This window comes from Hippopotamus amphibius, unplaced genomic scaffold (genome assembly GCF_030028045.1).
Source record: "Hippopotamus amphibius kiboko isolate mHipAmp2 unplaced genomic scaffold, mHipAmp2.hap2 H_1, whole genome shotgun sequence".
NCBI lineage: Eukaryota > Metazoa > Chordata > Mammalia > Artiodactyla > Hippopotamidae > Hippopotamus > Hippopotamus amphibius.
The window spans coordinates 2213664-2232014 of record NW_026648280.1 but is presented as its reverse complement, the minus strand read 5'-3'; the positions used below and the strand labels follow the sequence as shown (position 1 = coordinate 2232014).

General features: G+C 42.2%; 1 protein-coding gene across 1 annotated transcript; it reads left to right on the top strand.

Annotated features, from left to right (window-relative positions):
- The first annotated feature begins 1553 nt into the window (after nucleotides 1-1553).
- Nucleotides 1554-16130, top strand: LOC130842934 (zinc finger protein 256-like). The gene is made up of 3 exons (XM_057719511.1): nucleotides 1554-1786; nucleotides 3976-4102; nucleotides 13341-16130. Exons 1-3 carry the CDS (start codon nucleotides 1751-1753, stop codon nucleotides 15986-15988), a joined length of 2811 nt encoding a protein of 936 aa, XP_057575494.1. The 5' UTR covers nucleotides 1554-1750; the 3' UTR covers nucleotides 15989-16130.
- The last annotated feature ends 2221 nt before the right edge of the window (nucleotides 16131-18351 follow it).

The window sequence follows — 18351 nt, the reverse complement described above, 5'->3', positions numbered from 1 at the left end:
CCTCACTCCTTTATTTCCCATTTCCCCCTTTTGTAATAGATATGTCTATCCTATGCCTGTCCTATTACATTAAGGAAATATTGAAATTTGGGTTTCACAGCTGGAGAGCAATTTTGCCTCAGGATTAATTGTACCTTGAGTCTCATTCATATCTGACTTAGATGATATGTAGATGAGTCTTTGAACTTTCTAATATCACATTGAAACTTACTGTAAAATTACACTTTCTTTCATGTTTCCTTTCTGTGTTTACTGAAGAGTGTAATCTGCATGAGCAAAGAGATTTTCATCTGTCATGGTTCTCATGTACCTGAAACAGTGCCTGACAGTATTTGCTCAATGAAAATTTATTAGAACCGTAAATAAAGATACCCCAAATTCTTGTTCACTTTTACTAGTTTGGCTACTCTTAACGTCCACTTCAATTCTTTCTCCAAGCTGATATTAATGTTCTGAAGAATAAAAAGCCCTACCAAAATTTCTCTGAAGTATTAACTGTCTTCAGTTTCCCCAGAATATCTGCCATTATCTTTGAATAACTACATAAATATTAGTAACTTTCTGAAACTTGCATTTCAAAACGTTTTTCTGATATTATCTCATTTCCCCATTAAGAACTGTACCTGCAATCACTGGAAAATGATAATCACTTACCAGCAAGGACCGAGATCATAAGCTTAAGATGCCCTCCTTTATATGAGTGTTCAGATACTCCCTTCCACACATGCTGCAACTCTTAAGGTTGCAGCTACTGACCTATACCAAAATGACAGTTAAGTTGTTCTCCGTTTGAGATAGATGTTCTGTTCACTAAAGGGAATCGAGTTTATAATAGGAAATGGAATAAGAGATGTTCTATGGATGAAAGTGTTCCTCAATGTGTAGGACACGATCACTGACTCTATAGGCAAGAGAGAAGCTTTGTGTGGAACCAGAGGTAATGTTACCACAGCAACAGTAAAAGTCCTGCTTGTCCACCTAATTTAGAACATCTATCTTCTTATGGCTTCAGACACATGCTTTTTTTTTTTTTTTGACTTTATAATGCAATACATTCTTTTTTTTTTAATTTTTTTTTATTTTTATTTTTTGGGGGTATAGACACATGCTTTTGAAGAATAATTATATATTGTGTCTAGCTACACGCTGACTCATGTCTGAATGACTCTATTAATAATACGGGCATTTAAATCTGTACATTTGAGAGCATCTTAAATAACTTTGTCTTCTGGGAGCTGACTGAGCTTCACGAAGTCTGAAATTTTGTCACTTTGCTGCACTAAACAACGAACAGAGAGCCCTTACGTTCCTCGAGGTAGCAGGACTGCTTTTCAGCATCCTTCCCGGTGCCGCCTGGCAAAAGTTCCGGGTCGTCAGAAAGGTGAATCCCCTTTCCGGGGGCCTCTAAAGACCCGCGAACTACGTTACCCGGAAGATCCTGCGCCTAGCTGAGCCAAGAAAGGTCAGGATAAATGCATTTCCGGGAGAATTCTTCACGTCGGGGCGGTGCTTCCGGCTTCCCCCTCGTGGCAGCCATTTTAACTGCCGTGGGTCTGTTCTGGCCCCCTGGCGCTGGTTCGGGATTGGGGTGACGGGAATAAAAAATCACGAAAGGAGGCGCGGTCCCTGAGCTACAGAGGTTCGGCGACACTGCCCGGGGTGCCCCGGGCCAGGAACGGAAGAAGGGCCGCTGATCCCGGGTCACCCCTCCTCTCCTGTGCTCTCCGCCCCGCTCCGCCCAAAGACTCCTATGGCGGCGGCGGCTGCGCTGAGGGACCCGCCTCAGGTAAACGCTCGTCCGCGGGGCCCGCACCGCCCTCACCCCACCAGACACTGAAGCCCTGAGGGCCGGGCGCCTGCTCACGTGTCCGCAGCCCCCGGCCGCGGTGTCCGGGAGGGTGAGGTGGTCGTGGGTGGGGCCGTGTTTCTGACAGACGGTGTGAGGGCGCGTGGGAGAGGGTGACGGGCGGAGGGAGCGGCAGGTGCAAAGGCTTCCAGGTCGGACTAAAGCGCGAGGAATCTTTCTGTTAGGAACAAAGAGCAGGGTATCCGGTAATCAGGCCTGTCATGTGGCTAAGAAGTTGGGCATCATTTATGGAGATAATGAGAGGTTTGGATGAGAGAAAGTGTTGGTACTAACCGGGGTTCAGTACGCTCCATGTGACTGGAGAGAAGAGGAAAGACTATGGAGTTAAGGAAGGAGGCAGGGAGCCCACAAAGACGTTACTGTTGTAATCCAGATGAGCGTGGAAGGAACAGAATTGTGGCCATGAAGGTGGAAGACAAGTTTGGATTCTAGGTACTTTTTTGAAAAAGAGCCAAGTTGATTTTTGGGTGTTTTAGGTAAGGGAGAGGTTAGGGATGACTCCCGATTTTTTGATGGATCTTACATCAACATGTATGTGGCAGTTGTCAGTATGCTTATTTACTTGTGCATATCAGAAGTTTTGTTTTGGTCATGTTAAGGGTTTGAGGTGTCTCAGTACTGTGAGTGGAGCTGTCAAATGGGAAGCTAGACACACATTTCTGAAATTTGGGGAGGGGCTCAGGATGGAGAATTTCAGAAGTGGTGGCTATTGTAAAGACCAGAGTGGAGCTGTGGATGACATTCCAAAAGTAGAATGCATGTTACAGGGCTTCCCTGGTGGCTCAGTGGTTAAGAATCTGCCTGCTAATGCAGGGGACAGGGGTTTGAGCCCTGGTCTGGGAAGATCCCACATGCCATGGAGCAACTAAGCCCATGGGCCACAACTACTGAACCTGCTCTCTAGAGCCCGTGAGCCACAACTATTGAGCCCACATGCCACAACTACTGAAGCCCGTGTGCCTAGAGCCCTGTGCTCCGCAACAGGGGAAGCCACCGCAATAAGAAGCCAGCTCACTGAAATGAAGTGTAGCCCCCGCTCGCTGCAACTACACAAAGCCCATGCACAGCAACAAAGACCCAGTGCAGCCAATAAATTTAAAAAAATTGATTAATTAAAAAAAATTTAAAAAAAGAATGCATGTTACAGTGGTAATGCTATTAGCGGGTCAGAAAGACTAGGGTGCATGCCAAAGAGTGATCCTCTTGCTTAGCACCTGGTTGAGGTTCCTGAGTATAACAGACACAGGTGAGGGGGCTAATGGCTTTGGAATCTTGATGGTGGATAATGTCTGGGGTAAATGTAGTCATTTATGAGAGTCATTATGCCTTACAGGACTGGGGATTTAAAGAAGGTTGAGTAGAGAGAGGAGGGTTATGACTGTTGGGGGACAGACGATCAGACAATGCATCACAGAAGTAGAAGAATGTCATGGATGTCTGTAATTCACATGTGCTTCTGAGTGGCAGATATTGAAGCAAGGATCAGAAGCCGGTGGAGAGTCCTTCAAAGCACTGTGAGGGGCTTCTGATGGTACTGGGATTCATCAGAGGTCTGGGATGGTACTGAATTGCTTTTGAGTGTCAAGGACTCTCTGGAAGCTGTGTGCCAAGTGTATGAGTAAGTAGAGGGACATGCCTGTATTGTAAAGCAGGTAGGTGGCAGAACTGTGGGGTGTAAGCCTGGGGAGTGATGATGTTAGAGAGTGAGAGTCTATAGGATGATGTGCACATACATAGGTAATGTGAGCTGATGGCCCCATGGCCCTGGTATTGGGGGCTTAATGGTGAAGCATAAGCCCAGGTTTGACTGTGTCTCGTACGTACAATATGGGAGACTCCAGGAGAATGGCTTGATGGAAGGGATGGGGCTCTGCTAGCCAGGCCCAGAGCTTACATGATATGTGTATGTCCCCATGTCTGTTATTGCTGAGAGCTGAACACAGTGATTAATGGGACCTGAGGAGAGCGTGGACATCCGTGGCACTAGGTCCTGCTATCTCCTCTGAGGCAGGGAGCTTGGGAAGAGGATGATAGTGGGGTAGATGTGTGAGGTGATGGACTGTGAGTTCTCTGAATGTTCATTGTTTCATCTGTCCCCATGTTGACAGGATAGTATGACCTTTGAAGACATTGCCGTGTACTTTTCCTGGGAGGAATGGAGGCTCCTTGATGAGGTTCAGAGGCACTTGTACCACGATGTGATGCTGGAAAACTTTGCACTTCTATCCTCAGTGGGTAAGACTCACACAGCCTTCCCAGTGACCTGGAGTGAGCTCTATATCCTGCCTCACCTCCCTTTTCTGGGGGGGGGTGCTATTTCCTTCTGACATGTGGACCTCAGGCACTGCTTGTTTCCCCAGCTTTCTCAGTAGTTGCTGTGGTATGTGGGGCTGGGTTGTTCACACTCCTTCCTTCTCTCCCCTGCAACCCGAGTATTTGCTCTACTGGATCCTCATGGGGAAGAATTTGAGGTCTGTAGTCTTGAAGTGAGTTTCATGGACTGTACCATCTTGTAACCAAAGGTTTGTGCTTTTTGAGCAACAACTTCCCATTTCTCTCTCCCCACAGCCCCTGGCATTCTACTTTCTGTTTCTGTAAATTCAGCATTTTTTTGTTTGTTTTAGGTATTTATTTTTAAAATTAATTAATTAATTAATTGACTGTGTTGGGTCTTTGTTGCTGCACATGGGCTTTGTCTAGTTGCGGCGAGCCAGGTTACTCTTCATTGTGGCGCTTAGGCTCCTCATTGCCCTGCCTTCTGTTGTTGCAGAGCACAGGCTCTAGGCGCGTGGGCTTGAGTAGTTGCAGCACATGGGATCAATAGTTGTGGCACATGGGCTTAGTTGCTCCGTGGCATGTGGGATCTTCCTGGAGCAGGGATTGAACCCGTGTCCCCTGCATTGGCAGGTGGGTTCTTAACCATTGCACCACCTAGGAAGTCCCTGTTTGTTTTAAATTCTACAGTAAGTGACATCATATATTATTTGGCATAATGTCCTCTTGGTTCATCCATGTTGTCTCATATGGCAGGGCTCCCTTTGGTTTTTTGTTTGTTTTAGTTTTTTTTAATTAATTTATTTATTGACTGTGTTGGGTCTTTGTTGCTCCATGTGAGCTTTCTCTAGTTGTGGCAAGTGGGGGCCTGCTATTCATTGTGGTGCTCGGGCTTCTCATTGCGGTGGCTTTTCTTTGTTGCAGAGGATGGGCTCTAGGCACGTGGGCTTCAGTAGTTGTGGCTCACGGGCTATAGAGTGCAGGCGCAGTAGTTGTGGCGCAGGGATCAAACCCATGTCCCCTGCATTGGCAGGCAGATTCTTTTTATTTGTTTATTGGCTGCATTGTGTCTTCGTTGCTTTGCGTGGGCCTTCTGTAGTTATGGCGGGTGAGGGCTACTCTTCATTGCAGTGTGAGGGCCTCCCATCGAGGAGGCTTCTCTTATTGTGGAACATGGGTTCTAGATGCTTGGGCATCAGTAGTTGCAGTGCATGGGCTCAATAGTTGTGGCTTGCATGCTCTAGAGTGCAGGCTCAGTAGTTGTGGCTCATGGGCTTCATTGCTCCACAGCATGTTGGATCCTCCTGGCCCAGGGCTTGAACCCGTGTCCTCTGCATTGGCAGGTGGATTCTTAACCACTGCGTCACCAGGGAAGTCCCATGGACTTCTTTTGTTTTTAAGGCTGAATAATATTGGAGGTGTGCATGTGTATGTGTGAGTATATCACACCTTGTTTATCCATTCATACATGAATGGACACTTAGGTTGTTTCCAAATCTTGTGTATTGTCCAAAATGCTGCTGCAAACATGGGAGTGTAGAGTACCTTTTCCCTATTTCATTTTGTTTCTTTTGGGTATATTCCAAGAAGTGGGATTGCTGGACCATATGATAGTTCTGTTTTGAATTTTTTGAGGAACTTCCATACTGTTTATTCATAATGCCTGTACCAATTTACCTTCCCACCAAGCGTACAAGGGTTCCCTTATTGCTATACCCTTACCAACACTTATCTCTTGTCTTTTTTTCCTATAAATTGATTTATTTATTCATTTATTTATTGGCTGCATTGGGTCTTCATTGCTGCGCACAGGCTCTCTAGTTGCGGCACGCAGGGGCTACTCTTCGTTGTGGTGCTCAGGCTTCTCGTTGCAGTGGCTTCCCTTATTGTGGAGCATGGGCTCTAGGCATGCGGGTTTCAGTAGTTGTGGCACTTGGGCTCAGTAGTTGTGGCTTGCTGGCTCTAGAGCACAGGCTCAGTAGTTGCAGTGGGAGGGCTTAGTTGCTCTGTGGCATGTGGGAATTTTCCTGGACCATGGCTGGAACCTGTGTCCCCTGCAGTGGCAAACAGATTCTTAACCACTGCACCAACCAGGGAAGTCCCTGAATCTGTTTAATGCTTCTAACAGTTTTACTTCTTTTATGATTTTATTATTATTTTTTTCTCTTGACCAAGTGTTTTGGGTAGGCCTTGTAGAACAATATTGAATAGAAATTAGGACAGTGGGCATCTTTGTCTTGTTCCTGATTTTAAAGGAAATGCTTTTAGGTTTTAAATTTTGAGTATGATGTTAACATGGGTTTATTGTGTATATGTTTATCATATTGAGGTACATTCCTTCTATGCCTAATTTTTTGAGAGTTTTTAACAGGAAAGTGTACTCAATTTTGTTAAGTGGTTTTTCTTTATTTATTGAGTTGATCATATAATTTGTATTCTTCATTCTATTAATATGGTGTGTCCTGTTTATTGATTTGCATGTGAGGAGCTATCCTTGTATCTTAGGGATAAATCACACTTGATAGTGTAAGATTCTTGACTATGCTGTTGAATTTGGTTTGCTAGTTTTCTGTTGGGGATTTTTCCTTCTACGTTTATCAACAATGTTGCCTGTACTTTTTTTTTTTCTTGTAGTTTCCATAACTTGTTCTGGTATCAACGTATATTTCTAGCCTGGGAAGATGAATTTGGAAGTGTTCCTTCAGCATTTTGGAAAGTTGAGGAAGGATTGACATTAATTCTTAAAATCATTGAGAGCTCAGAGTCTTAACCACTGTGCCACCAGGGAAGTCCCCTCCTCCTTCATTTCTAATTTTATTTGAGTCTTCTCTTTTCTAATTTAGTTTAGCTATAGTTTTGTCAATTTTGGTTCCTTTCAAAAACCAGCTGTTAACTCTTATGCTCTTCCTATTTTTTTTTAGTCTGTATTTTATTTGTCTGCTCTGATGTTTTGTTACTTCCTTCCTTCTAGATCTGAGGTTAGTTGTTTTTTTCCTATTTCCTTGTGATGTAAAGTTAGATTGTTTGAGATTTTTCTTTTTCCGTAATGTAGGCATTTATTGCTATCAGCTTTACTTTTAGAAGTTGTTCTGCTACATCTCATATGTTTTGGCATGTTTTGATTCCATTTTACTTTGTCTCAAGATAATTTTATTTTTCCTTCTGATTTTTTTTCTTCAACACATTCATTGTTCAGGAATGTGTTGTTTAATGTCCATCTGTTTTTGAACTTTCCAGCGTTCACAAATATATTAATATGTTGCTGATTTTTAGTTCTCAACCCTTATTGCTGGATAAGATTCTTCATATGATTTCAGTCTTCTTAAATGTATTATGACTTGTTTTGTGACCTCACATATGATGTCTCTTAGAGAGTGTTCTATGTCCACTTGAGAAGAGTGTATTCTGCTCTAATTGTATGGAATGTTCTGTGTATGTATGTTAGGTTGAGGTGGTCTAAAGTTCCATTCAATATTTGGTCACTTTTGAGCTAAGGTGTCATTAAATATTTCCTTGTTGATTTTCTCTTTGGTTAATCTACCCATTCGCAAAAGATGGGTATTGAAGTCTGCTAATATTATTTCATTGTTCTCTTTTCTACTTTCCCATTTCTTAATATTTGCCTTATACATTTAATTGTTCTGTTAGTTGTGTATTATTTATAATATGTTCTGTCCTCTTCATGAGTCAACACCTTCATCATTATTTAATGACTTTCTCTGTCTCTTGTGATAGGTTTTGAGTTAAAGTTTATTTTGTCTGGCCTAAATGTAGGCTATTTATAAGTATAAGCTACTGTTTTTTTGGTTTCCATTTGTATAGAGTTTTTTTTTCAATTCCTTTGCTTTCAGCCTCTTTGTGTCCTTAAAGCTGAAGTGAGTTTCTTGAAGGCTTTATCCTTAGCCATTGTGTGTGTGTGTGTGTGTGTGTGTGTGTGTGTAAGATTGATTGATTGGTTGATTGATTTTTGGCTGCATTGGGTCTTCGTTGTGGTGCATGGTCTTCTTAGTGTGGTGGCTTCTCTTGTTGTGGAGCATGAGCTCTAGGAGCATGGGCTTCAGTAGTTTTGGCCCATGGGCTTAGTTGCTCTGTGGCATGTGGGATCTTCCTGGACCAGGACTCGAACCCATGTCCCCTGCATTGGCAGGTGCATTCTTAACCACTATGCCACTGGGGAAGTCCCAACATGTGTTTTGAATAGAGAAGATTTTGTAAGGACTTTACAGTTGCCATCTTGTTAATTTGTTTATGGCTGATTTGTAGTTCCTTTTTTTCTTTCTCACTTTCTTCCTTTGTGATTTGATGGTTTTCCATAGTGGTATGCTCTGATTCCTTTTTCTTTATATTTTGTGTATCTACTGTAGGTTTTTGCTTTATGTTTACCATGAGGTTTGCATAAAACATACAGTATTTAAGCTAATAACAACTTAACATCCGTTCTATATAAAAAGTTCTCTTTTAGAACATTCCTACACTGTTGGTGGGAATATAAGTTGGTGTAGCCACTGTGGAAAACAGTATGGAGGTTCCTCAGAAAACTAAAACTAGAATTAACATATGATCCAGCAATCCCACTCCGGGGCACATATCCAGGCCAAACTATAATTCAAAAAGATACATGCACCTATGTTCATTGCAGCACTATTCACAATAGCCAAAACATGGAAACAACCAAAATGTCCATCCACAGATGAATGGATAAAGAAGATAAGGTACATATGTACAACGGAATACTACTCAACCATAAAAAGCAAAATAAAGCCATTTACAGCAACATGGATGCATCTACGGATTATCATACTAAGTGAAGTCAGAAAGAGAAAGACAAATACCATGTGATATCACGTACATGTGGAATCTAACATATGACACAAAAAAAACCTATCTATGATACAGCAACAGAATCATGGACATAAAGAATAGACTGGTAGTTGCTGAGCAGGAGGGGGTTGGGTAAGGGATGGAGTGGGAGGTTGGGGTTAGCAGGTGTAAGCTTTTTTCTGTTTTTTAAAAATTAATTAATTTTATTTATTTATTTATTTTGGCCACATTGGGCCTTGTGGCGTGTAGGGATCTTTCATTATGGTGCATGGGCATCTCTCTAGCTATGACGTGCAGGCTCCAGAGTGCACAGGCTCAGTATTTGTGGCACATGGGCTTGAGTGCATGGGCTTTGAACTTGCGGCATGCGGGCTTAGTTGCCCCGCAGCATGTGGGACCTTAGTTCCCAACCAGGGATTGAACCGGAGTCCTTTGCATTGGAAAGTGGATTCTTAACCACTGAACCACGAGGGAATTGCCAGGTACCAAGCTTTTATATATAGAATGGATAAACAAGAAGGCCCTAATGTATAGCACAGAGAGCTATATTCAATATCCTATGATAAACCATAATGGAAAAGAATACTTTTTAAAAAGAAAGGTATAACTGAATCACTTTGCTGTACAGCGGTAATTAACACAACATTTTACATCAACTATACTTCAATAAAAATAAATAAAAAGTAAAGAAGTCCCCTTTTAGTATCCCTCACCCCCATTCCATTTATGATTTTGATGCAACAGTTTATATCTTTTTTTGCTTGTAGTCATTAAGAAATAATTGTGACTGTAGCAATTTTTAATGCTTTTGTGTTTTATCCTTTATACTAGTATTAAATATTTACCACACCACCATATTACAGTATAAGCGTATTCTGAATTTGAGTACCTACTTACCTTTACCACTGTGCTTCATATTTTATTGTTTTCCTGTTACTAATTAGTGGTTTTTCCTTTCTGCTTGAAAAGCTCCATTTAGCATTTCTGGTAAGGCAAGTTGAATGGTGATGTACTCTCTCAGCTTTTGTTTATGTAGGAGAGTTTTTATCACTCCTTCGTTTCTGAGGGACAGCTTTGCCAGATAAAGTTTTCCTCAGTTGGCCGTTTTTTCCTTCTGCATTTTGAATTTGATGTCCCACTTTCTCCTGGTCTGCATGGGTTCTGCTGAGAAATGCGCTTATAGCCTTACAGGGATTCTCTTGTATGAGATGAGATTCCTTTCTTTTGCTTCTTTCAAAATTCTCTGTCTTTGACTTTTCAAAGTTTCATTTCACTGTGGATCAGTGAAAATCTCTTTGGATTAAATCTGGATTGGGACCTATGGGCATCATCATGTACCTGGATGTGCACACCTCTCTCTTGATTTGGTTGATTGTTTCAAGCATTTTTTTGTTTGTTTGTTTTTTTGGCACACGGGCTTAGTTGCTCCCTGGCATGTGGGATCTTCCTGGAGCAGGGATCAAACCTGTGTCCCCTGCATTGGCAGGCAGATTCTTAACCACTGCGCCACCTAGGAAGCCCATGTTTCAACCATTTTTTATTTAAGCTTTCTGCTCCTTTCTCCGTCACTTATCCTGTGGCACTTCATAGTGTGAATATTGTTTTCCTTGATCGCATCCCATAATTTATGTAGGCTTTCTTCAGAGTCTTTCTTTCCTCTGGCTGGCTGATTTGAAATCACCTGATTCAAGGTCACAGATTTTTCTCATGCTTGATGATGTTGGCTGTTCTCTTTTGTATTTTTCATTTCATTCATTGTGTTCTTCAGCTCCAGAATTTAATTCCTTTTTATTTTTCCCCTATCTCGGAACTTTTTCTTTTTTGGTCACACTGCGTGGTATGTGGGACCTTAGTTCCTTGACCAGAGATTGAACCTATGCCCCTTGCAGTGGAAGCACGAAGCCCTAACTACTGGACCACCAGGGAATTCCCAATCTCAGAATTTGTTGATTTGTTTGTGATTTTTGTTTTTTCCTGCTTTCATTGTTTCTTTCTTTCTCTTTCATTGTTTCTTTCTTTCTTTCTCTTTCATTGTTTCTTTCTTTCTTTTTCTCTTTCATTGTTTCTTTCTTTCCCTTTCTTTCTTTCTTTCTTTCTTTCTTTTTTGTTAAGAGGAACTCAAATATTTATGAAATGAATGAATGGATTTACTACATTTATCTAATTCAATTGTGGCTTCACTTTTGACAAATGGGACAGTGGTGAAAATCCTGTATTTACATTGGTTATATACCCTTTATGAATTTGTAGTCTTCAAATAGTCTATTTCTGACTTTATTATTCTTATCTGAAAAGTCATAATCTTTTTAGTTTGCCTTCTTTTCCTTATTGTACCGCCAGTCTCCCCAGATTGTGTTAATTATTTAAATTGCCCTTCTCTGAATGTTTTTTTTTTCCTCTGAATGTTTTTAAGTGCTTTTAAATTGTCTTTTTGGGAGGACTCAAATGACTAATGATTTTGCACTCCAGATAGTTTGTATACGATGGTAAATTTTCTTATTTTGGAAATATTTTCAGATTCCCAGTAGTTTTCATTGAGCACATTTGAGAATTCAGTTCTATTGTTGTTTGTTTTTGCTCCTGCTCTTCTCTTTGTATTGTCTCTAGGTGTGATATGACATTGTTATTTAGAATATATTCTGATTCAAATATACATATTTCTAATCAACAGGAAAACATCTAATTATCATTCTACATAATTTTTATTTACTTGTTTATTTTTTTCCCCAGGGATTAAACCTGTGTCCCCTGCATTGGCAGGAGGATTCTTTTTTTTTTTTTTCTTCGAAGAACTTTTATTGAGTTATCATTGACATATAATGAATTGCATATATTTAAAGTGTACAATTTGATTTTTTTTTTCTTATTAGTTATGTATATATGGCAATCCCAATTCATCCCCCCACATCCCCCCCAACCCCAGCTGCTTTCCCCCCCTTGGTGTCCATATGTTTGTTCTCTACATTTGTGTTTATTTCTGTCTTGCAAACCGGTTGATATGTACCATTTTTCTGTATTCCATGTATATGTGTTGATATACAATATGTTTTTCTCTTTCTGACTTACTTCACTCTGTGTGACAGTCTCTAGGTCCATCTATGTCTCTACAGATGTCCCAGTTTTGTTCCTTTTTATGGATGATTTCATTGAGTTTCTATCTGTGTTCTCTTGGAACTGGCTGAGCTTCCTTTAAACATTTAATTCTTTGTCCAGTTGTTTATAGATCTGCATTTCTTTGTGTTCACTTGCTATAAACTTATGCTTCTTTGGAGAGGTCATGTTTTCTTGGTATTCCATGTTTCTTAGAGCCTCTTGTTCATGTTCCTGCATTTAATGGATCGGTCACATCATCTGGACTTTCCGACTGGTTTTGGGAGGAAAGACCTTAACTTGGGTTGGTTGCAGGGTCACTGGTGGGGGTGGGGGTGGTTTGGGCTGTCAGGAGGGACCAGCCATGTAATGGCTCTGCAACTATGTCAGCTGAGGTCAGGGGCACAAAAGATTGTAGGGATTCTCTGGACCCAAGGCTGCAAGGTGAACTCACAGGTACCTTTCCCTGGTGAACCTGGGGAGGGTGTGACATCAGGACTGTGTTCAGATCATACCAGGAATGTTTCTGATTTTTTTTTTTTTTTTTTTTTTTTTTGTGGCACACGGGCTTAGTTGCTCCGCGGCATGTGGGATCTTCCTGGAGCTGGGATCGAACCCGTGACCTCTGCATTGGCAGGCGGATTCTTAACCACTGCACCACCTAGGAAGCCCCGGAATGTTTCTGATTTAACCACTATGTTTCTGATGTTGCCAGCACTACACCCCATGTCTACCTTTCCTTCTGCTTTGTTCATGCTTTGCTGACAAGTCAGTTTTACTCCACTGTGATATCTACTCTGACTTCCAGCCCAGGGATAAGCCCTGTGTCTCTGGACTTTATATCTCAACCATTTCTCTCATACCTCGTCTCTTGCTCTGTAACTTTGGTCCACATGTGCTATGAGGTGTCCACACATCCTTAAATTGTCCTTGAACAGCAGCTATTCTACAGCAGTTGGTTTCTCCTGGGTTTGGACATATGCTTGTACACAGTGTCATGTCACCAACAGAGTATGCCCTGCAGGAATCCTCTGCACATGAACAAGTTCTAGAATATGCCTCTCTGCTTTGTGCTGCACCCTATCCTGATGCCCTTTCTCTGTGCCTTAGAGGCACAGTCATGCCCAGTAGCCACTTCTCCAATGGAATTACAAATCTCCTTTTTGGAAAAAAATCGTATAGACTCATTTCTAGATGTGACACATCACCTTTATGATAATGTTGCTCCCTCCCTATAAAGTTAACATGTTTATTTGCATTTATTTCACCACCGTTTATTTGCTTTCAGGTTGCTGCTGTGGAGCAGAGGGTGCAGAAGCACCCTTTCAACGAAGTGGTTCCATAGGCATGTCACAGGCCAGGATTCCTAAGGCAGCATCATTTTCCCAGAAGAACCACCCCTGTGAGAAGTGTAGTCTGGTCTTGAGAGGTATTTTTCACTTGACTGAGCATGAAGAAACACAACACAGCCAAAATGTGTTCGGGTGTAGAATATGTGTGAAACGATTTCATTTTGGTGAACACCTCCAAAAACACCAGAAGCAGCACATGGAAGAGAAATCCTTCCTAAACGATGTAGACAGGGCCTTGTTTGTGAAGAGCTGCAAATTCCACATGTCAGGAAAGCCCTTTGCTTGTGAGAAAGTTAAGAAAGACTTTCTGGCCAGCTTGGGACATCTCCAGCAACAGACCACTCACACCAGGGAGAAGCCAAACAATAGTGCCCAGTGTGAGCCAACTTTACAAAGCAGAGAAAGTCATTACAGCCGGGGAGAATGCAAGAAAGGCCTCAGCCCCAAACATGCACTTGTTCAGGACCAGGGTGTCCACACTGGAAGACATTGTTTTGTGTGCAGTGAATGTGGGAAAACATTTAGGTACAAATCCTCATTTGTTGTGCACCAGAGAGTACATACCCGAGAAAGTCTTCATATGTGTTGTAAACCTGGAAAACCTTTCAGGCGAATCTCAACCCTCAATGTGCATCAAAGAATTCATGCTGGGGCAAGGCAATACAAATGCAGCAAATGTGGGAAATCCTTTAAGCAAACCTTTGTCCTCATTTATCCCTGGAGAAGTCACATTGGAGAAAATTGTTATTTGTGCACTGAATGTGCACAATCTTTTCACCATAGATCCATCCTAGTTCGAGAATGGACAGTTCACAATGGAAAAAGGCGTTATGAGTGTACTCAGTGTGGGTTATCTTTTAGACGAAAATTTTACCTCATTGGACACTGGAGAGTTCACATAGGAGAGAGGCCTTACGTTTGCAGTGAATGTAGGAAATCTTTTACCAATAGCTCCGTGCTCATCCTACACCAGCGAGTACATAGAGGGGAAAGGCCTTTTACATGCCGTGAATGTGGGAAGTCTTTTACCCAGAGCTCCATACTCATTCTCCACCAGAGAGTTCACACAGGAAAAAGGCCTTTTGAGTGCAGTGAGTGTTGGAAATCTTTTAGCCATCAATCTTACCTCACTCAACACTGGAAGGTTCATAGTGGAAAAAGGCTTTATGCATGTAGTGAATGCGGGAAATCTTATGTGTCTCGCCGTGGCCTCCATTATCATCAGAGGGTTCACACTGGATCAAGGCTTTATGCATGTAGTGAATGTGGGAAGTCTTTTACCTCTCGTCCTGGCTTCTATTATCATCAGAGAGTTCACAGTGGATCAAGGCCTTATGAATGTAGTGAATGTGGTAAGTCTTTTACCTCTCGCTCTGGCCTTTGTTATCATCAGAGAGTTCATACAGGGGAAAGGCCTTATGAGTGCATTGAGTGCAGAAAATCTTTTACCTCCCCCTCTGCCCTGCGTCATCATCGGAAGACTCATGCTGGAGATAAGCCTTATGAATGCACTGTATGTGGGAAACATTTTTCCTCTGGTTCCACTCTCCGTTATCATCAGAGAGTTCACACAGGGGAAAGGCCTTACATGTGCAGTGAATGTGGGAAATCTTTTTCCTCTAATTCCAACCTCAGTAATCATCAGAGAATTCACACAGGAGAAAGGCCTTATGTGTGCTGTGAATGTGGGAAATCTTTCATCCAAAGATGTCACTTTCTTATACACCAGAGAGTTCACACGGGAGAAAGGCCTTATGTGTGCCGTGAATGTGGGAAATCTTTTTTCTCTAGTTGCAACCTCATTAAACATCAGAGAATTCACACAGGAGAAAGGCCTTATGTGTGCAGTGAATGTGGGAAATCCTTTCTCCAAAGGTGTTACCTTCTTATACACCAAAGAGTTCACACAGGAGTAAAGCCTTATAAGTGTAACGAATGTGGGAAATCTTTTACCACAAGGAGGAACCTTCGTTATCATCAGGGAGTTCATACTGGAGAACGGCCTTATGAGTGTGCTGAATGTGGGAAATCCTTTAATAGAGAGTCTTCTCTCATTGAACACTGTAGAGTTCACACTGGAGAAAAGCCTTATAAATGCAGTGAATGTGGGAAATGTTTTTCATCTAGGTATGGTTTCCGTTATCATCAGAGAGTTCACACAGGATCGAGGCCATATGAGTGCAGTGAATGTGGGAAATCTTTTATCTGTAGTTCCATTCTTCGTGAACATCAGAGAATTCACACAAACAAAAGGCCTTACGAATGCACTGAATGTGGGAAGTCTTTTAGAGCAAATTCTTATCTCATTGAACACTGTAGAATTCATACTGGAGAAAAGCCTTATAAGTGCAGTGAATGTGGGAAATCTTTTTCTTCTAGGTCCGGCCTCCGTTATCATCAGAGAGTTCACACAGGGTCAAGGCCATATGAGTGTAGTGAATGTGGGAAGTCTTTTTCGTCTAGGTCTGGTTTCCGTTACCATCAGAAGGTTCACACAGGATTGAGGTCATATGAAGGTAGTGAATGTGGGAAAACTTTTCCCAAGAGCTCTGAACTCCTTCAACATCAGTGTTCACAGAGGTGAAAGGCGTTATTTGTGTTGTGAATATGGGAAATCCTTTGCCTGTAGTTCTACCGTTTATTCATATTGGAGACTTTACCAGAAAAGCCTTATTCATGCTGGGAATTTCAGAAATTCTTTGCTAAAGAATTAACCCCATGGGCCTTTCCTGGTGGTCCAGTAGTTAAGAATCCACCTTCCAATGCAGGGGATGTGGGTTCGATCCCTGGTCGTGGAACTAAGATCCACATGCTGCAGGGCAACTAAGCCTGCGTGCTGCAATGACTGAGGCTGTGGGCGACAGCCAGAGAAGCCTAAGCACCACAAGAAAGAGCCTGCACACTACAATGAAGATCCCATGTGCCACAACTAAGATTTGAAGCAGACCAATAGATAAATAAATGAATAAGTAAATAAATATCTTTTTAAGAAATGATTTCACCTCATTATATATGGTAGAGTTTACATTGAGAAATGCCTTGAATGTGTTTAAGCCACCCAATCCATATTGTTACTGAACGAGTTTCATTTGCGTGACACACAGCAAACCAAACGATGACACACTGAGGTTTGCAGCAGAGAAATTGTTTATTTACAAAGTAGCCAAACAAGGAGAAGGAAGGACAGATCTCAAATGCACTCCCCCAAAGGTCAGGGGCTAGGGATATTTATGGGATAAAGCTGTCAGGTGGGGGGTATTGAAAATAAGAAAAAGTGCAGCAAATGTCATTCTGCGCAGGTAAAAGTAAGCTACAGACTTCATGAGAAACATGTTCAGAAAGTGGCAGCATTATGTTCTGAGGGTGGGCTTTTGGCCCTCTGACATCAAAAAGTCACTTAGCCGACACTTGCGCATACCCAGATGGAGAGTTGGTGGTCTTAACCAGTTTTAACCAGCTTGAGCTCAAACTGGACACAGCTGACTCCAGTTTCCTAAAAAACAACTTGGGCAAAGATCCTATTATTTAGGCTATTTGGTGCTTGGGAGTACGTACAAGATTTTGTAGAAAGCAAAGTGAGCTTGATCAGTCAAGGCAGGTTACAGTTTATTATTTTTTAATGTCTAACTGGTGACTACTGTTGGTTTCAATAGTATTCACGTGTTATGGCAGCTCTAGCAGACTAAGAAAATTCTCATTTAATGTTTTCTTGTCAACCAATAAATAAATGAGCTCAACATCCCCCAAAATATAGTTAAGCCTAAGTATTATTTACAACACCACTCCTGCTGTTACACTTAAGTCGGCCAGTAGAAGCACCAGCATTTGAAACATTGCTAACCTTTAATAAATGGGTTAATTTGTATAACAAAATTAAATGTGTATATTTAATTGCATATAAAATTATAGTTATATAATGTATATAATTAATATAAAATTAAATATGTGTTATATATAGTTAGGGGAACAATTGCTACAATTCTAAAAAGGCCACAAAACTAAAAATTAGCTCTTATAAAATTTAGGGCATTTAGTTTGGGAGTTCCTATTTTGCTTCCACGTCTATTGATCCTGTTGGTTTTCGCTTCTGCTTCTCAAAATGACTGATAATACAGGCAAGGGAGCCATTTTCTGTGGGAAGGAGAAGCAGAGCTCCTGACTGTCCACCTGCCTCAGGGCAGCCTAACATCCCTCTATTTGCTTTTCTGTCATGGACCTGTATGGAGTCTTTTTTCTTCTTCCTGACCAAACATACTGAAACTCAAAAAACTGCATAACTCTTCAGACTACATGTATTTGAAGAGCAATAATATGATGTTTCTAGCTTTGTGTAGACTCATTTTATGTGTGAATGACTATAGAATGATATGGCCATTTAGATCAGTAGATGTGGGAGCGTCTCAAATAATATATCCTCTAGGAGCTGGCTGAGCTCTTCGTGGCGTCTGAAATAACGTCTCTTCATGGCCTTTAACAAGGAGCAAAGCCCCTCCCTCCTTTGAGGTAGGAATACCACTGCCCAGCGTTTCTCAGGGGGCCGCAGAGCCAACGCTTCTGTTAAATAGTAGGAACTTGCTTCGCTGTGGGCTTTAGAGCGCTGGGAACTACGTTACCCAGAAGGCGTCAGGCCGAGACTCCGCTGTTAGGAGGCAACAGCCAGTCAGGGTGAGGCGTCCCTGCGCGTGCGCAGCGGATCGGGTCGGGGCTTCCGGCCTCCTTATTGTGGCGGTCGTTTTGTGTCCCCTGAGGTTCGTTTGGGCTCCGGAGAAGTTGTGTCGGGATCGAGGAGACGGGAACGAGAAAGTCCGGGAGGAGGCGCTGTCCGCGCTGTGCAGAGGCGGGTCTGAAGTTCGGCGACGCCGCCTGAGGTGCCCCGCGCCAGGCCGGGGACGGGGACCGCCGTGCCCTCATCCCCACTCCTGTCCCGCAGCTCCCGGCCCCGCTCCG